This window comes from Choloepus didactylus, chromosome 5, assembly GCF_015220235.1.
Source record: "Choloepus didactylus isolate mChoDid1 chromosome 5, mChoDid1.pri, whole genome shotgun sequence".
Taxonomy (NCBI): Eukaryota; Metazoa; Chordata; class Mammalia; order Pilosa; family Megalonychidae; genus Choloepus; species Choloepus didactylus.
In genome coordinates, this window is record NC_051311.1 from 100,942,172 (window position 1) to 100,963,855 (window position 21,684).

At 35.6% G+C, this 21,684-nt stretch overlaps 1 protein-coding gene across 1 annotated transcript in view; it reads right to left on the minus strand.

Annotated features, from left to right (window-relative positions):
- Positions 1–369: 369 nt before the first annotated feature.
- Positions 370–21,684, minus strand: part of SEMA3D (semaphorin 3D) — a 205,527-nt gene continuing 184,212 nt past the window's right edge. The window contains exons 17-18 of the mRNA XM_037837475.1: positions 17,112–17,251; positions 370–5,993 (exon numbers count right to left, since the gene is read on the minus strand). Coding sequence (XP_037693403.1) covers positions 5,568–5,993; positions 17,112–17,251 — 566 coding nt within the window. The 3' untranslated portion in view covers positions 370–5,567. The remainder of the gene's footprint in view (positions 5,994–17,111; positions 17,252–21,684) is intronic.

Consider the following 21,684-nt stretch of genomic DNA (forward strand, 5'->3'; position numbering starts at 1 on the left):
ACCTTATTCCTTCAATAAAATATATTCATATATGTAGTAGAGCTAACATTTTTTAAAATTTCACTTAAAAGATGGTAACTAGAAACCTTAAAAAAAGTAACTTGTGGTGATATATTCATCTCAGTCCACCAAAGTCTAAACTAAAATGATAAAGTTTGACTATGCATTTGTATTAAAAGGAGAGACACATTTTTCTTTCAGAGATGAAATCAATGATTTCACATTTAAAATGCAAAAAAAAAATCTACTGAAAATTGTCAGGAAACATTTTCTTTTGATATTTGATTTAGGTAAATTCTATGTATCAATTTCAGTTACTGTGTTTGGTGTTTGAAACAAAATTTGCCCACACACCAACATTCTGTTTATAATCATGGAACACTAAAGTTTGTGTTTTATTATAATACAACCAAAATATACATTTAACAATGTTCAATTATTTTAGACTACAAGGCTACATTTTCTTTCAAAATAGCAAAATTGTAAATGTATTATTGTTTGCTAACCACTTACAATACCAGAATTAAATTACATGATTAACTATGGCTTCTGAGAGATATTTACCCTTTCCCCAAAAATCATCTATCTAAAACTTTCTATAAATATTTTATACTACAAATATTTAAATGAGAGGTATAAGTCGTGTGCATGTTTCCGTCTTTGCACTACCAATGTGTATAATCTGGGAATTAAAAAACTTTTATTTTTAATCTCATCACACATATAACTGAATTATTTAAATACTGTGTGGTCACTTGAGAGAAAAATACGTATCTTTCTATTAAAAAAAATTCAAGCATACTTATTTTTTTAAACTATCCATTCCCAAGATAGCCAATCAATTTAAGTCAAATGTAACATCATTAAAAATGGAAACTATTTCAGTTTTGATTTCCAATCATATTTATGATATAGATGAAATATATTTTATGCTTAATTTTTAAAAATCAGTGTTTAATGACTGCTCTGCTTCCATGTTATTACTTCGTAGACATCTGAATATATTAAGTTGTCCTTGAAAATTTAATTTTGGCAATGTTGAAAAACAGACACCGATCACTGTCAATTTATCTTTTAGTTGGGTCTATACGATTCAGCAGGAAGAAATTCAAGAGTCAGACCATTTTGCAGCCAGTATATTATAAACAAGCACTATTTAGCCAACAGAATGATGAGATGTGGTGTGAACTATAGTTCTTCTACTACCGTTGTGGCTTTTACAAATTTCTAAATTTCCCTATGACTATTTTTCCATATCTTAAGTGATTTTGTTGGTTTTCAGAAATGTTCATTCAATAATGTGAATGCAGTTGTTTTAAGCTCTTTGGGAAAAAGAAATAGTTCTACATAACTTAATTACCAAAACTATCCATTTCTAAACAAACTCTTAAAATTCCCAATAAATTGAATATAAATGAATGCAACAGGCAGGATTCCATTTAGCAGCATAAATAGCTGGAATGAAATGCAGGAGAGAACACACAAGGGGGTTATAGATATATGCATTGAAGACAAGGAAGACAAATTAAAAACCAAGAATAAACATAAATATTTTAAGACCCTCTCCATGGAGAGCTGATTTGTTGGGCGAGTGTATTTGAAACTATTAACTAGTGTTCCGTAATCTAATAAAAATAACCTAGAAAATTTCAAAATGTGTATTAAATAAAATGTTACAGGGCTCTAATTTAAAACAAGGAACATATATACAATTCAGGGAAGAATGAATTACAAAGTCTTGTGATTAATATAGATTTTACCTTCAAAGATTTAACCTGCTTTTTCGTACCATGGTTTATTACTAAATTAAGCATTACAAAATGTCTCATAATATGTGAAACACCAATAGTGGTAATTTCTGATACTAACTTGGATAAAGAGATTTTTTAAAAATTTATTATTTTAGTTTTGTCATGAATATTGATATTTTGTTTTATTACTCTGGTGCTATGTTATGCACCATAATTATAGTCATTTTCAAATCCAGTTTTCTTACACAACTGTTTTCTCACTAAATATCCTCTTAGAAAAAATATCCTTTTTTTCATTAGCCTATTTAAATGACTAGACAGCTATTGAACAGAAAAGATGGTCTTCAGTATGGAACCCCACTAAAACCTCCACTAGAAAGCCATCACCTGATTGCGGTGAGACACCAAAATAGGTTTTAAAAAGATGTGCTTGAAATACGGCTGAAACCAAATGTCATTGAAGAGGTTTCTAAGACAAACGCACAAAATATCACATTCACAATGCTCAGCCAGAATCAAAGTGAGGTTCTAAACTAGTTATTTCTGTCTGTTGAGTAGTTCAGTGCAGTATATTAATTATGGTATAAATTTAATAGCCAAAATACTCTAAAGGCAAAAGACGTTGGTCTCTTCTACCAAGATATATTAAGCATAAGCAATGGACAGTTCAAATTTTGCCACATAAGTGGGGGTTGTTAGGTTACAAAGCTCTTGCCCATAGGTTGTATAAATGTGTTTGTCGTTTGTAGTTCAGGCAGTGGGAGCATCAGTTTCAAAGTGGAACATATGGGTGGGCATCTAACTAAAGCAAGGCTGGTTCAGTAATTGCTTACAACCACCTAATCCTGACAGCCTGCTTTCTGGCATTATATAGACAAAACCACAAATTAAATAACTTGTTTGTATAACTATTTCATGATTACATTATGTGAGCCTAAAAGGAAAAAAAGGGATTTTGGAATCTGTTACTACTATTTTCAATCAATAGGATCATACTAAGCTCTTACCACAGTGCCAGGATTCATGGGGCACAGGAGCAAGAAGGAAATATCCACCAAGATGCTTATATTCAAACCAAATGGTTAATGATTCCACAATACATTTCCATAAAGATACAGTAGGTCAACTGATAAACAGCTTGTGGAACTGTTTCTTTTCCTTCCTATGATTTTCTTTTTCATTATTTCAAAGCTGATTTGATAAAACTTTCAATGGTGAGAAAGCATACAATGAGGAAGCATATATGGGTATAATATATTGCACAATTCCACTAAAGGTTGTAGGCAATCAAAGGGTTAAGAAATTTAAACATGCTTTAGATGCCTTCTTTTTAAATACATAGAAGTCTTTGCCCATAGAGTCAGTTTTTATTATGATATTTCAGTATACTAGTCATATTTCTATATATATTAAGCGATTATCATAAACTAATACTTTGGATCCTAGGCAGACAGAACATTAGATAAAGTTCTGAGATATAAAGCATGAAATAAGTTCCCAAATTTCTGTCTGAATAACTATGATTAGAAAGTAGTAAATTAAAAAATAGCTTGGACATTTATATTTTGATGAAAATAAAATTTATTTTCACAAGTTAATCCTAACACTTGGGCTTCATGTGGTTTTCCAAGCCATCCATAATTTGATCATATCTGTCTGATACGCAAATATTTGGAAATCTTTAGAAACTAAAACATGCTTCCACTTATTTGCTTTGAGGTTGCTATGAGTTCCTGGAACATTTTAACCCAGCAAGTCAACAGGTATACATACCCTTGTTTTGATGCAATTAGCAGTCTGATCCTGCCATAAGTATTCTTAGGCTTTACTTTTTAAAAGAGTGATTCTTCTTGGTTCCCTTTGTTTTAATGTAACTTCCTTAAATTTTCTTTATAGTGAAACATCAACAAATATTCATGATTATCTTATCAAAAGAGTGTATCTAATCTCATATATATATATGAGATATGTATATCAGTGTGACAACTTTGAGTTAGGTGTGCAAAGCAAATAAAATGAATAAACAAGAGAACAATGTCCTGAACCTAGAGTCAGTGCCACAGATGGGATACTGAACACTATAATAAGCTGCCCTCTAATCACAAGGGTTTCTCACAGACTTTTCTTTCAAGGCATGTCAAATGCATGAGAAACAAGCAACGTCTGTTATTTAGTTTTCGGAAAAGCTGCCTTCCATGTGAGGAAGTTTTCATTTCACACAAAAAAGGGCGTGAAAAGGCAAAACAGAAGAAGGCTGAGGGTTGTGTATAATAAGAAGGAAAGATGAGTCCTGCTTAATAGGCAGGAATCACACCATACATATTCAGAGGGAAAGTCAAAAGGGAAACATTTCAAAGTGCTATCAAAATATGAGAGATGTTTATGTTACTGTTGTGAATTTTTCTTTACATATGATAGGTTCATTGTTAAATTCCTAAAACAATACTACTTGGTTTACGATATATAGCATGAGAAATGCAAAATAGTGTGAAGAAAAGATGTCAAAGAGTTGATTTAACCCTTTCCGTTGTCAAATTTTCGTATTTATTCTGTTAGTCACCAAATATATATCCCCACTCCCCACCATTATCATCTACCTAATTCTATCTCTCTCTGTATATATACTGTTTATTTCCTAGTCACTCAGATATAATCAAATGATCTAATATTCAATAGAGAATAAAGACACTAACTGGAAATAATATGCAGAGTATGATAAATCTTTAGAAAAAGAAAGGAAGTATACATTGAAATCCCACTGACTGTCAATAAGATTTGTGTACATCCTTTCCTTGTTCCTTCAGAAAAATTACTTTTCCTCAGAATTTTGCTAGCAGTTTGTTATACTCTGGATTTTCTTTAACACATGGATTGCAAATTGGCAGTTACTTCTGCTCAAGCAAGTAAAATTCCATTAAATTTCACCTGCTTTATTGTGATTATTCTTCCCTTATATGGGGACGAATTTTCCCCAAAGCCAGAATTTATGGCTGTCTTTCCTTCTGTCTCCTAACTAATCCCATCCACATGTCTTCTCACTGGGATGCAGTGTATGTCATGTTTTCCTTATCTTATTATTTTCACATATCTTATTAAAATATTTATTAAGCCTTATGTCCCCATAAAGCTTAGCATATTTTCTTAAAACACCTAACTGAACATCAGCTTCTCCCCTGTGAACCTGTTAGCCTTCACAAGTCATAAGGAAGCCTGGGAGGAGCATTTATGCGCTTCAGTAAATCACTACCACAGTACACTAAATGCAGCTCCTGTGATCTGAAAGAAACAATGCATGTCTCCAAATTCCTAAACCATGCTCCAAGAGTGAATGGCTCACTGGGAAGTTTCTGTTGATAATGTGAACTATCTAAATTTTTGTCTTCCCTCCAATTCCTACCACAAAGTAGCCAGTTCGAGAGTGGAATGATACATGTTCATAAGAACATAGCACAACTGCATGGTACACTCCATGCCTAACAGATTTACAATGTCAAATTTGATGCTTGCTTAGCTCAACTATTTACATATGATAAATTCAAACACTTAAAACATAAAAACAGTTACAAATGTAAAGCCCCTATTTTGAGGATAATTCTTATACTTTACAATTGCAAGTTTAGTTCTTGGAAAACGGTTCAGATGAGTTATTTGCCGTTACTATCCCATATTCACCATACATAGTCTTATTCAGGTTATTGTTCTTGAGCCTTAGCAAAACTCCATGGAAAGCACTGATGAGTTAGCATAAGGGATATATGAAACAGAAGACAGTATTTTTGCAAGTAAAGAATTCTTTCCTTTAAATTAAATAGAAAACTATGTGGCCACAGCTCTAGGATGTTCATCCAGGTCTCTGTGATGTCTTCGATTTCGCTTCTTCTTCATTTCCTGCATGTGCTTCCACTTTGGGCTGCCCTTGTTTCGCTGTCTCCGCTTTTCCCTGTGCCACATCTGTTCGCAGTACTGGTCGAGGCTGAAGTTTGGGCTGCTAAGGATTTGGATGTAGTCTTTGTATCTCAACCGTGACTCAGCCAACAGATCCTTGACCTGCCCTTCCTCGTGCTCTGCCCTCTGGGTATTTTCCATCTGTTCATTCTCAATGACATTCAAAGTCAGCTTCATGATGGTGTGGATGAAAGTGTGCTCCTGTGCTTTGCAGTAATATATCCCAGAGTCCTTTTTTTGCAAGCTACGAATCAGTAGCCCATATTCTGTTTTGATGATCCTTTCATCGGGTTTCAACTGCAGAATTAGAAAAACGTAGGTAATAAATTAAAAACAGGGAGGACCAGGAACAAAGGAAAACATGCTATGTAATTTTACTTAGGTGAATCTAAAAGATATTTCCCCTTCTCTCTGTCATTGAATATAAAATTGTCAGCCATAGACATAGAGGGTGAAATTTTCAGCTAAAGTAATAGCCCCCACACTGAATCCTAAATTATTCACATTTACATCTTTTTAAATCTAACAGAACCTTTGGAATCAGTTACTTTTTCTCCCAGTCTACAGATAGGAATGGGAAGCTGTGAACAGTAATGAAAGAAAAGTGGAAATTATTAACTGACCTACTTTACAGAAAATTCAGATACTAATTGGCGTACTAAGAACGTAAATTGACAATTGATTTTCAGACCAGATTGTAGCATGAATAGTCACTGTGTGGGAAAAATGCTGTAGTGCATGCCGCGAACTGTGAAGTAGACTAGAACAATGATTCCAAAGGGAATTTACTCTGTTTTCTAGATATTATCAAATAAATAATTTGAATGGCATATGGAAACTGTAATGAGTGACTTGTTAAAAGTCAAATGGAAAGGCCCAGACACAGCCTTTAGAATGTTAGTGCTGTAAACTGAACAGAACCCTGGTCAGAAGGTTAGCAACATTTAAAGCTGAATCTCCCTTTATACTATGGGTTGAATTTTGATACTGTGTGTATATGTGATACTTTAGACTATGTCATTTGTGGAAATATTTGCCATACCTCTGTATACTATAACACGGCATGTGATTTCAAGTGTGAGAGAGCACAATGAACAAAAAGAACCTTCCCTGAAACATGATCTTTACCCTTTGAAGCAACTTGACTGAATGACAGTTCAGACATTTAGGCTGGCCTGGACCACGATCTGGTGTGAAGAGTGAACCGATCTTCAGTAAAACTGGAGGCATGTTTACAGACACAAGAGCCCTGTTTAATGTGGAGTATTGTGGAGTGCCTGGGCATTAAATGGCATAACAACAACAACAAAGAAGTCTGGAAGATTTCCCAGTTTACACATCTGCTCCTGCATTGTAGACGTTTAGTCGATGGAAATCAGGGAGGCATAAAGACGACTAAATTAAATTTATTCACAGTGGGTAGACTTGACTCTGCAACTTTATGTGAAAAATATGTAGGAAAAATCCCACCAGTTCCGGAAATATGAGCAAAGGAAAAGAAACATCTCTGGCTACCAGCCCAGTTAAATAACAATTATATGGAGAACCACCCTCTGTGACAGAGAAGTGCAGCTGGTGGGGGACCACGCGAGGCCAGGGGCAGGTCACAGCTCAGATCCCCGGTTAATGAGGCTGAATGGTCCCCAGTCCTGCCTTTACTTGGGGTTTTGTTTATTTGTTTCCTTCCACTACCTTTGCCCATTTGGTGAGCTGAATGTGTATTACACTCTTTCTAATAGATTTTTTCCAAAGGTTCAGACATTTTAAAATGCTACTGTAATAGAAACTAACCTTGAATTCATTTACATTCTCAGAAACATTTTAAAATGCTACTGTAATAGAAACTAACCTTGAATTCATTTACATTCTCAGAAACCATAGGAGTCTCCTCCTTAAAATGAATCTGAACCCTGCTAGGGTTCTAAACTGCCAGTCTTAAATAGGAATATCAATTTCAAATTTCACACACTATATATATAAATAATTTCATAGTAAGAATTATTTTAAAAATTAAATAAACCTTAATTACAGAATATCAGCTCTATAATCAAGTTCTTGTCCCTCTCTGCTCTGCTTCCTATGATGCCACATTTATCTTCCTCAACTGTCTCCCATTTATTGAGTTGGCGATAATAGCACATGGTGTATTTGGGGATTAAAAGTAAAGCTATTTGAAGGTTAAAGTGTGAAGTATTATCAGCATCATTATAGACAACTCCCATGTTGCTTGAGAGGTAACATTATGAAGCCCTTATTTCTATAGCTCCCTTAATAGAAAATGGTCTGTGGTTATAACATGACAATCAAAGTGGGTAACTCCAGTTCCAGTTCATCTCTCCATTTCCTTTTCAAAACTGGTATTCTTTTTTGTTTTCATTTTTTTATAAGAGAAGTTATAGCTTTACAGAAAGATCATGCCTAAAATACAGAATTCCCACATACCACCCTATTATTAATACCCTGCATTAGTGTGATGTATTTGCTACAATTCATCAAAGAACATCTTCATAATTTTACTATTCTCTATAGTCCACTATTTACAATATGGTTTACGATTTGTGTTGTACAAGCCTATGTGTTTTTTTTTTTAATTTCAAGTCTAGTAACATACATACAACCTAAAATTTTCCCTTTTAACAGTAATAAAATATTTAATTCAGTGCTGTTTATTACATTCATAATGTTGTGCTATCATTACCATCATCCATTCCCAAAACTTTACAATCAATCCAAATAGAAACTCTGTATAGTTTAAGCATTAACTTATTCCATATCTCTACTCCATTCTCTGGTAACCTATAATCTAGATTCTATGAGTTTAGTTATCTATCCTAATTGTTTCATGTCAATGAGGTCATATAATATTTGTCCTTCGGTGTGTGCCTTATTTCACTCAACATGATGTCTTCAAGGTTCATCGATGTTGTCACATGCATTAAAACATCATTCCTTTTCATGGCAGAATAATATTCCATTGTATGTATATACCACATATTATTTATCCATTCATTGGTTGATGGACACTTGGGTTGCTTCCATCTTTTGGCAACTGTGAATAACTGGTATTCTTGCTAATACTTAAACTGTATTTTACATGGCTTTTAGAGATTATTGCAGCTCTGACTCAGCAATTTTTATTGTTCTTTTAAACTTTTGACACGAAGAAATTATGACTCCAATTTCCTACATATTGTGCAACATTTCATTATTATTTTTGCTATTTTCTTTTTGTATCTTGTTTAGTTCCCTTCCCTCCTTTACACTCTAGTTCTGTCCTCACAGGACTCAGAGTTTCATAAACAACCGGCATTTCATCACTTGGTCATGTCCTACATCTTCCCCTTCTTTCATGGAATGCTTATTAGTTTGCTCTTTGGTTTTTGAGATATAGATATAAAACTTGCTTTAATAAATTCCAGGCTTTCTGGATTAACCAAATGTCTACTAGAGTCATCTTACTGATGTTAATTCTTTCTAAACTTTTAAAATATGCCTTTAATGAAATGGCATACCTAATAAGGGATTTTGAATTGATATATTTTCATAGAATTTTGGCAATTTAGAGATAGAAATCTGTAACCCAGACATCAAGTAGTTGATTAACATTTGCTTACTTTACCTTCTCGTTGTCTGAACTGCTTTTATTCTGTGCTGGAAAATGATGAACGATGAAGACTGTACCGCAACAGTGAAATGTCAGCACAGTCAATTTAGAAAATTCAGCTCCTCTACAAAGAGATAATGTAATCTACGGACACTGATTTAAACTCATGGAATTTTCTCTACTCTAGAAGTGATAAGTAAAAACGCCTCAGCCTTACAAATCAAAAGCAGGCTTGAACATGGGGTTGGCTATCCATTTGCTTAATGTGAACAAGGATAATACATTTGGCATTATTAAATGTAGATCTTCAGTGAAAGGCAATTCATTTAAGATGAGGAGAGTAATAAGGGAAAGTACAAAGGACATTTAAGTACCAAGCAGCAGGTAAAGGTCAGGGATTTCGTTCTCTGGTAATAGTGGCTTAATGGTAATTCCTACACAGATAATTCACTTGTCAATTCCTTCATAGCTAAAACACTGCACATGTCTTGGAACACTAGGGCTTTAAGGATCTCATTTCTTCAGCAAATAGAGGAAATATTACTGAGGGGAAATTGGAATTAAATACAGAAGAAAGCTCCCCAGCATGGACGGGGAGGGGGGACACATCTGTAAAACTATTGTGAAGATTCTTCATATCCAGTCTGGATTTTGCCCTTTTCTCTGCATTTCAAAGAAAGAGCTTAAAATTCTTCTTAGTTTAATGGGAGAAAGGAAAAGGAAATGGAATGGAATCATTTGTACTATGTTTTTAAATTTCTCAGATTATACTTATGTAATACTGCACATGATATATTATTAATATACTACAAAGCCAATAATTACATTTTTAGGCAAACTTCAATAAAAGGAAGACATTAACAAATAGTGCTGGGACAAATGGCTCACTAATGAAAAAAATCAAGTTTTTATATACTTGATTATAATCAAGTATAATAACTACTGTATTAATTTAATAATTTTGAGTGTAAATATAAAATGTAAAGTATAAATACAAAAATAAAATAATAAAACAACTAGAAAAACGTATGTTTTCCTTCCCATTGGGGTGGGAGTTTCTAAGCATAGTGAGGGAGAAATCATAAAGATAAAAATAAATTGATTTGTCTACACAAAATATAAAAGTTTTGTATGTTAGACATACAAAATTAAGAATATAAAAACTAAGAAAGAAGTACTTACAATATTTTGTAACATTAAATTGTTAATATCTATAACATATAAAAAGCTTGTAGAAATCATTTTTAAATGAATATGCCAATGTAAACTAAGCAAGCGACAGGCAAGGCATGAACCACATACAACTGAATACCAACGGCCAAGAAACATGAGAAGGTAAGAGAAGGTAAATTCACATCCATGTGTTTTCAAAGACATATAGACATTAAAACAATTTGATTTTTTCATATCAAATTGGTAGGGTTTTTTTTTTTTTTTAAATGATGATTTGCAATTTTTCTTTAGGGGCCCAGAAAAGGCACTAATTTGGTGCTTTTGGTGGCAAATTAGCAATACAGTTATTTATCAAAAGCCTTAATCATAGCCTTTAATTCATTTATTTGACTTCTAGGAATTTGGCCTAAGAAAATAGTAAAGAAAGTACACAAATCTAAAGTACAGAAAGAAAGGAAGTTCACTACTTTTTTTTCTTAAGAGTAACGCAAACTACTTAAATAAAACACAAACAGCCATGGATGACTATGGTGCCAAAAGTGGGGAGACGGAACAAGAAAAACATGGTATTAAAACTGAATGATGAGGGGGAATATCTGTAGTGTAATGGTTAGTGACAGAAAAGTTGGATAGCTATCAAAATATTACTTGTGCTTATCCATGCTTAGTGGTCTCCTAGTTCTTCTTAACACGGTACAGTATTTGCAGAGCCATTTACATTGCTTTTATAATAAAAAGGACAAAAATAAAACACAGACATACTCATAAAAAATGCAAATATTTGAAGAAGTTTTTAAAATATCTTAAACACCCACAGGGAAAATATGACATGGCAAATGGCATAAGGTATTGCCTCTTTCATTCATCCAGATCCCCAAAGTTCAATCTAAGCTTGGGGATTGCTGATTAACTCACTAGTTACAGCAAAAACATCATCAATTTCCAGAGCAGCTTTATAAGAAAGTCAGTAGGTAACTGACTCCCGACCTCCCCAACAGCACCCGACTGTGAAACAGCTCAGTAAGGAAAAGTTCTCCTACAGGCAGAGAATAACCTGGTGACAGCCACTGTATCACAGGGGATCCCGTGCCCTCCCTCAGGCTTTTTTTGAATGGAAGAAATATTTCAAACTGTGACCTTATGGATAAGGAGCAGAAGACAGCCTGCTGGGAAAAATGTTTCAAATCTAGTCTAGATTTTACCCCTTCCCGCAGATTAGGAAGCAGTGTTGCATGTCCTAGACAACGTATAACTGTCTATTTAGAAGGACAGATGAAAATAGTTGAATTATTACAGCTAAAATAATTTTAAGTAAAATTCAACAAATACATTATTCTGCTCCAATGAAATTTATGGAGCTTGGTACCATCCTGAATATATGATATATAGTTAAATGCTATATTAAAAAAATGCAAAGCATTTCCAGGGAAATGAAAGATGTGAATGCAAACATGGATGGGCAAATGTGCATATCTATAAGTGGCAATTACTCTAGGCAGAGTGCCTACATTAAAAAAAATGTCAAATTAAATTTGCAATGGAGGAAAAATCATTTACTAAGCAATTATATTTAACTGAAAAGCAATTATCAAACTTCATTAGCTATAAAATTGAAAATAGTTATGTAAAATTTAAAAATAAAATATTATAACAGACACTCTACATGTTTCTTGGGTAAAAGTAAATGTTTTATATTTTGAAATTAAAGAATTACTTCTGTATCATCTAATACTTCAATATATATTGGTCAAATGGGGTCTTTAAAATAAATTTTCAGTACAACTACCCTTCTGCCATAATCATAGAATTTATGGATGTCAGTAATGATTTTAAAAATCAAGTTTTTACTGTGAACAATTGATTGTACAAGTTGTGTGGTATGTGAATATATCTCAATAAAACTGAATTAAAAAAATACATACAGAAAAATCCTGTGCTTTTGAGCACTATTTTTGTAAGTTTTCATAAGTAATCTAGAATGTCAAAATTCTACTGAAGTAAATAAATTATATAGGACAAGAAAATCAAGTTTTATTGGAGACATTTGAAATAATACAGAATGAAGTTATCGCCTTTGAATTAAGTATGCAAAGGGCCAACATTATGATGGAAAAATACATATTCTTCTAGACAGTAGATGTAAAGAATGATATTGACTTCTTAATGTAATGGTAGAACATGTCTTTAAATCAACTTATGATAAACATTTGATTCTTTTACTCCAGGGTTTCTCAACCTTATATGACAGAGAAACTAAGTGCTAGAGAAGTTCCAACCTGTGGAGACACGGAAGTTCCCCTGGCTTAACAAACTATAGAGCAGGGCCTTCCCAAAGCTCCAGATGTCTGGAGGCGGACACTGGGCGAGGAAAAGGCCAAAAGCCTTGCATGTCTGAAGGCGGACTGCAATTTAGATAAGGGAATAGTCTCTGAGTTCCTGCTGGGCTCCTTCCGTGCTCCTGTCTCCCGCCCCCACTGTTTACCATCTAGCCCCCAAAGAAATTGTCCCTTAAGACTAAAGATATGTAAATACACCTCATGACTTTAGAAAAAATGTACCCTCCCGGAGATACCTGAAAACAGTCACGTAGGAAACTACCTTGTATGCTATAAAGACCTGTAGAAATGAGTAGAATAAAACTTTCTTTTGTATGAACAACTAAGGATGGAGTGTGCTCCCCTTCTTTCACAATTGGCACCCCATGTGAGGCTCACCAATCCTGACCACGACGTTTGGATGCTGCACAGCAAGTACAAGCGAGTTGTCTCATGGTGGGTCAGAAGTTTCAGCCACTCAAGGATATGGGTCAGTCTCTCAGTGTTCCCCAGCGCTGGTATGTGTTAGTTTTACAACGGCTGCTGCAGGCTAGTGGAGCTTCTGTTTCAGAAGATAATTTGTATTCTTTACTGTATGAGGTAGTTCAGTATAACCCCTGGTTTCCTGAGGAAGGCACGTTAGACTTAGATGTGTGGGAGCGCGTTGGACAAAATTTAAAGTGCCACTTTGAGCGAGGACAAAAAGTTTCCTCTGAAACATTTACTACGTGGGCTCTTATTGGCACTGCCCTGGCCCCTCTTCATATTGCGGAGATTGAGAGTTCTAGAACTGAGGTCCCTGAAAGAGAAACCACCGCTCTCTCTGATTAATGCCTCCAGCCTCCCAAGTCCTCAGCCCCCATGCCGCCCCCCGATAAAGGCGGCGGGGAAACAACCACGGCCTCACTCCTTCTCCTTTCTCCTTTACCACCGCCTTCACGGCTGCCGCCAGCGCTGCCGCCACTGCCACCATCACTGCCTTCCCTCCCTAGAGGAGCTGCACCAGTTTTGCAATGCTGTCTTCACAAGGCAGCATTAGCCAGAAATTTTGTTTGCCCCATTATGCTTAACCAGTTGTCCAGAAATTTTTCCTGGAGTATCGGGACTGGGAAGTCCAAATGAAAGTGCCTGCCACGGACAAACGCCAAACACATCTGAGTTAAGGTAGCTTTACAATTCAAACTTTCCCTGTGTTGGGTAAGCGTGTAATTTTTTGTTTATTGTCTTCACTTTGCTTTCTTTTATTTCAATTAGTCTATTATGTAGTAAAGCTAATTAAGTTAATCCAAGAGTCGTGCATGCAAACTTAGTGGGTTTGAGCGCTCCACTAACAGTAACCCCAAATTTATAGTTCCTTTAAATTTTGTGCAGTTTGCACAGTTTGCATTTGTGTAAAAAACCAGTGTTATAAAATAATATCTCTACTAAGGAATCTGATAATGAGAACTTTGACTCCCTCTCTCTATAAAGAATGTTTTGTTTTAAATATTTAGCATCATTCTAGCAAGTTTGATTTTGGTGGTAATAGCATATTGTATAGAAGGTATAAAGAATGTTTTTCTAATTAAGGGAAAAAAGCAAGTAGCTTTGTCCTAAATGACTGATTGTTTAGGAATGTAAAATAAAGCTTGGAAGGATAAGAATGTGGGATAAAGCTTAGATGGATACAGAAAGTTGTAGAAGGTTTGTAGAAAGTGGAAAATTTATTTCTGTAGTCAAGGTTGAAAGATAGGTACAGAAAGCTGTAGAAAGTTTGTGAAAACAATTATTTCTGTGGTCAAAGTTAAAAAATGGTAAAAACTAGTAATAACACTGCTTAACAATAAAACCCCACAACTTAAAGAAAAAAAGGTGGTTTTATAAAACAAAATAGCATTAAATATTTTAACCACCACCCAAAGCAGTAATTAATATTCAATGTTGTGGGTATGTGCCTAATAAGTCACAAAATATAAAACATTCCTAGCTATACTGCACGCTTCTCACGTTAAGGCTTCCTGCTGTTTTTATTAAGAAAAGGTTTCCTTAAATTATTAAGGTGTTATTTCTTAAAAGGTTATAAAAGTGTTTTTCTAAGTAATCAGTATAGGATGCAAAAAGTCTCTTTTATCAAAATAACTTCTTGCACTCAACATATGTTAAGTTTATCATGTCCTTGGTTGTTTAAAAATACTGTCTTCTCACTTTTAAAAAAAGAGCTAAGTCTTTTCCTTAACTTTAACTAAATAAAAAATATATATATACTGTTTCAAACCTAATAACTTTTAACATTTTACTTTCTCAAAGTCAAACTCTAAAGAATATCTTTTCATTCCCAGGAGTTACAAAGAATTTGTTCTATCACCTTAGAAAAATAAATAAAAATAAACAGACTACTAAAAAATAATTAAATTCATGCAGTATGTTATAAATTGCAAAAAAAAAATGTTTAGAAAATGTTATAAAAATTAAAAACTTCTAAAATTCTTTTAGTTCCTAATGTGCATAACATCAAACAACAATATAATACTAACAATTATAATTTTAGTTATTTTTAAAATGTTATCTGTCACAAAACAGCCCAGTGGAACCCTGAAGCCGACCATCCTGCTTCCCAGAGGACCAACGATGCTGTAACAACTGTACAAAGAAAACACCTCCGAAAGCTTACTCCAGTGCGGATGAACCAGCCTAAGAAGACATAGCACCCATTCCCGAAACCCCCATAATATTCCTATGAATGAGTTTTATGTCACTACACCAAATTGTTATCATAATAAAAAGGGGGGAGATGTGAAGACATGGAAGTTCCCCTGGCTTAACAAACTATAGAGCAGGGCCTTCCCAAAGCTCCAGATGTCTGAAGGCGGGCACTGGGCTAGGAAAAGGCCAAAAGCTTTGCATGTCTGAAAGCGGACTGCAATTTAGGTAAGGGAATAGTCTCTGAGTTCCTGCTGGGCTCCTTCGGTGCTCCTGTCTCCCGCCCCCACTGTTTTCTGTCTAGCCCCCAAAGAAATTGTCCCTTAAGACCAAAGATATGTAAATACACCTCATGACTTTAGAAAAAATGTACCCTCCCAGAGATACCTGAAAACAGTCACGTAGGAAACTACCTTGTATGCTACAAAGACCTGTAGAAATGAGTAGAATAAAACTTTCTTTTGCATGAACAATTGAGGACAGAGTGTGCTCCCTTTCTTTCACACCAACCTGCCCATAAATCCTCAGCAGTGAAGCCAAAGGTAGCACCAGCATTTTCTGAACAAGATCAGTGCTCACTGCTATTGTACACCTCCTCCCTGTTAGACAATATCTATAATTTTATGGCCATATTTTACATTTGTGAGCACCTCTGCTTTGAGATTTCACATTCTCATATGTGTTTTCTCATTTCATTCTCATGGTAACTGTTGAGTTTACTGAGTTCATTTCAGAAAATTCTGAGAGGGCTAAGTGAAATTGCCCAAGGTTCCAGGACCATATTTCAATTCAAAACATCTAATTCCGAATCTTGTGTTCTCTCCATTACTCATTAATGTCCTTAATTTTAGATTTTAGAACTCCAGATCAGGCAACACTGGTTTCTCTTTGGGATTGCAATCAAAAAACAAATTCTGCCAATTTAACCTTTGTTGCATGACATTCAAATAATATTAATCTCAGGCTTCCCATACTACCCACACAGCTCCTTAAATTCGGTAATATTTATAGCCTATCTACCTCAATAAATTTCCATGATATGCTTCTAACACAGGTATATACTAGGAAAACTGAAACAGAAAAGAATCAAAAGACAAAAAACATCCATAGTATTTTTCCCTCTCTTGATTTAACTTTAATGTATGAAAATAAAATAGTAGAAAAGTCCAGAAACTAACTCAGCCTCTTCATATATTATACAGGCAGATATTTCTATTTTTATAGATATTCAATATGTTTTATTTTATGATCTAAATTGAACATGGTATTAGTCAAAACTTAATCATTATGCTTTAGTGAGGGATATGGGAAAATATTGCTTTTTTGTTCTTGATCAGGGAACTTGTCCTAAAATATCAGCAATTCATAATAAATGAAAATTAGAAAAATAATCATGTAAATTTCATTTTTAAATATTCAGTCTGTTTCTCAATTTTTTTTATTAGTATATTTGTGATAAATTGGACTATTTGAATCCCAATGCCTTTGTTATTTTGGTGTTAATTAGTATAAACTGTTATTTTCTTTTATCAAACAGTGATGAGAGTATCACATGGTGCTAAAAGTTGAACATCTCACACCAAAACCTTGATTTGTGTTACATTATTTCCCTCAAGGAGCGGATTCCTGGATGATTTAACTTACCTCCTCTCGATGTTCATCTCCTGACTGCTGGACATACCACTTAATAGATGCTTGTTGAGATTTAGGTATACATTCCAGAAAGGTCGAATTAAATTCAATGCCAAAAATCACCTTTTCATCAGCAGTTTCATGACTAATACCTGGAAAGCAAACAAGGAATACGAGATTAACCTTGACCTGATTTTAAAAGCAATGGGAAAATAGACTGATTTAGAACAGATGCCATGAGGGAAAGAATCAAACACATTATTAAAGAGAAAGTAAATTCATGTTATAATATTATAACCTAAGAGTCAAATATTATCTACTAGAATGATTTTTAAAACTCTATTCCTGCATTATAATGTTTACTCTTTCATTGGTATATTATCTATTATCAATTTTTTAAATAATAGTTTACAAGATCTAACTCTAAACATTGAAACTCTTTCACTGAGCAAAATAAGCCCATTGCATCTTTTAATGTTTTAACACCTTTTCTTATATATAAAATGTGGAGGCGGGGCAAGATGGCAGACTGGTGAGCTGTAAGTTTTAGTTACTCCTCCAGGAAAGTAGGTAAAAAGCCAGGAACTGCGTGGACTGGACACCACAGAGCAATCTGTCTTTGGGCATACTTCACACAACACTCATGAAAACGTGGAACTGCTGAGATCAGCGAAATCTGTAAGTTTTTGCGGCCAGGGGACCCGCGCCCCTCCCTGCCAGGATCAGTCCCGGGGGAGGAGGGGCTGTCAGCTCTGGGAAGGAGAAGGGAGAACTGCAGTGGCTGCTCTTATCGGAAACTCATTCTACTGATTCAAACTCCAACCATAGATAGACTGAGACCAGACACCAGAGACTCTGAGAGCAGCCAGCCCAGCAGAGAGGAGACAGGCATAGAAAAAAAACAACACGAAAAACTCCAAAATAAAAGCAGAGGATTTTTGGAGTTCTGGTGAACACAGAAAGGGGAAGGGCGGAGCTCAGGCCTTGAGGCGCATATGCAAATCCTGAAGCAAAGCTGATCTCTCTGCCCTGTGGACCTTTCCTTAATGGCCCTGGTTGCTTTGTCTATTAGCATTTCAATAACCCATTAGATCTCTGAGGAGGGCTGTTTTTTTTTTTTTTTTTTTTTAAATCCTTTTTTCTTTTTCTAAAACAATTACTCTAAGAAGCACAATACAGAAAGCTTCAAAGAATTGCAATTTGGGCACGTCAAGTCAAGAGCAGAACTAAGAGAGCTCTGAGACAAAAGGCAATAATCCAGTGGCTGAGAAAATTCACTAAACAACACAACTTCCCAAAAAAAGGGGGGTGTCCGCTCACAGCCACCATCCTGGTGGACAGGAAACACTCCTGCCCATCGCCAGCCCCATAGCCCAGAGCTGCCCCAGACAACCCAGTGTGACGGAAGTGCTTCAAATAACAGGCACACACCACAAAACTGGGCGTGGACATTAGCCTTCCCTGCAACCTCAGCTGAATGTCCCAGAGCTGGGAAGGTGGAGCAGTGTGAATTAACAAAGCCCCATTCAGCCATCATTTGAGCAGACTGGGAGCCTCCCTACACAGCCCAGCAGCCCAGAACTGCCCTGGGGGGGACGGCACTCACCTGTGACATAGCACAGTCATCCCTCAACAGAGGACCCGGGGTGCACAGCCTGGAAGAGGGGGCCCACTTGCAAGTCTCAGGAGCCATACGCCAATACCAAAGACTTGTGGGTCAGTGGCAGAGACAAACTGTGGCAGGACTGAACTGAAGGATTAGACTATTGCAGCAGCTTTAAAACTCTAGGATCATCAGGGAGATTTGATTGTTAGGGCCACCCCCCCTCCCCGACTGCCCAGAAACACGCCCCATATACAGGGCAGGCAACACCAACTACACACGCCAGCTTGGTACACCAATTGGGCCCCACAGGACTCACTCCCCCACTCACCAAAAAGGCTGGGCGGGGGAGAACTGGCTTGTGTAGAACAGGTGGCTCGTGGACGCCACCTGCTGGTTAGTTAGAGAAAGTGTACTCCACGAAGCTGTAGATCTGATAAATTAGAGATAAGGACTTCAATAGGTCTACAAACCCTAAAAGAACCCTATCAAGTTCAGCAAATGCCACGAGGCCAAAAACAACAGAAAATTATAAAGCATATGAAAAAACCAGACGATATGGATAACCCAAGCCCAAGCACCCAAATCAAAAGACCAGAAGAGACACAGCACCTAGAGCAGCTACTCAAAGAACTAAAGATGAACAATGAGACCATAGTACGGGATATGAAGGAAATCAAGAAGACCCTAGAAGAGCATAAAGAAGACATTGCAAGACTAAATAAAAAAATGGATGATCTTATGGAAATTAAAGAAACTGTTGACCAAATTAAAAAGATTCTGGACACTCATAGTACAAGACTAGAGGTAGTTGAACAACGAATCAGTGACCTGGAAGATGACAGAATGGAAAATGAAAGCATAAAAGAAAGAATGGGGAAAAAAATTGAAAAGCTCAAAATGGACCTCAGGGATATGATAGATAATATGAAACGTCCGAATATAAGACTCATTGGTGTCCCAGAAGGGGAAGAAAAGGGTAAAGGTCTAGGAAGAGTATTCAAAGAAATTGTTGGGGAAAACTTCCCAAATCTTCTAAACAACATAAATACACAAATCATAAATGCTCAGCGAACTCCAAATAGAATAAATCCAAAAAAACCCACTCCGAGACATATACTGATCACACTGTCAAACATAGAAGAGAAGGAGCAAGTTCTGAAAGCAGCAAGAGAAAAGCAATTCACCACATACAAAGGAAACAGCATAAGACTAAGTAGTGACTACTCAGCAGCCACCATGGAGGCGAGAAGGCAGTGGCACGATATATTTAAAATTCTGAGTGAGAGGAATTTCCAGCCAAGAATACTTTATCCAGCAAAGCTCTCCTTCAAATTTGAGGGAGAGCTTAAATTTTTCACAGACAAAGAAATGCTGAGAGAATTTGCTAACAAGAGACCTGCCCTACTGGAGATACTAAAGGGAGCCCTACAGACAGAGAAACAAAGACAGGACAGAGAGACTTGGAGAAAGGTTCAGTACTAAAGAGATTCGGTATGGGTACAATAAAGGATATTAATAGAGAGAGGGAAAAATATGGCAAACATAAACCAAAGGATAAGATGGCCGATTCAAGAAATGCCTTCACGGTTTTAACGTTGAATGTAAATGGATTAAACTCCCCAATTAAAAGATATAGATTCGCAGAATGGATCAAAAAAAATGAACCATCAATATGTTGCATACAAGAGACTCATCTTAGACACAGGGACACAAAGAAACTGAAAGTGAAAGGATGGAAAAAAATATTTCATGCAAGCTACAGCCAAAAGAAAGCAGGTGTAGCAATATTAATCTCAGATAAAATAGACTTCAAATGCAGGGATGTTTTGAGAGACAAAGAAGGCAACTACATACTAATAAAAGGGGCAATTCAGCAAGAAGAAATAACAATCGTAAATGTCTATGCACCCAATCAAGGTGCCACAAAATACATGAGAGAAACACTGGCAAAACTAAAGGAAGCAATCGATGTTTCCACAATAATTGTGGGAGACTTCAACACATCACTCTCTCCTATAGATAGATCAACCAGACAGAAGACCAATAAGGAAATTGAAAACCTAAACAATCTGATAAATGAATTAGATTTAACAGACATCTACAGGACATTACATCCCAAATCACCAGGATACACATACTTTTCTAGTGCTCACGGAACTTTCTCCAGAATAGATCATATGCTGGGACATAAAACAAGCCTCAATAAATTTAGAAAGATTGAAATTATTCAAAGCACATTCTCTGACCACAATGGAATACAATTAGAAGTCAATAACCATCAGAGACTTAGAAAATTCACAAATACCTGGAGGTTAAACAACACACTCCTAAACAATCAGTGGGTTAAGGAAGAAATAGCAAGAGAAATTGCTAAATATATAGAGACGAATGAAAATGAGAACACAACATACCAAAACCTATGGGATGCAGCAAAAGCAGTGCTAAGGGGGAAATTTATAGCACTAAACGCATATATTAAAAAGGAAGAAAGAGCCAAAATCAAAGAACTAATGGATCAACAGAAGAAGCTAGAAAATGAACAGCAAACCAATCCTAAACCAAGTACAAGAAAAGAAATAACAAGGATTAAAGCAGAAATAAATGACATAGAGAACAAAAAAACAATAGAGAGGATAAATATCACCAAAAGTTGGTTCTTTGAGAAGATCAACAAGATTGACAAGCCCCTAGCTAGACTGACAAAATCAAAAAGAGAGAAGACCCATATAAACAAAATAATGAATGAAAAAGGTGACATAACTGCAGATCCTGAAGAAATTAAAAAAATTATAAGAGGATATTATGAACAACTGTATGGCAACAAACTGGATAATGTAGAAGAAATGGACAATTTCCTGGAAACATATGAACAACCTAGACTGACCAGAGAAGAAATAGAAGACCTCAACCAACCCATCACAAGCAAAGAGATCCAATCAGTCATCAAAAATCTTCCCACAAATAAATGCCCAGGGCCAG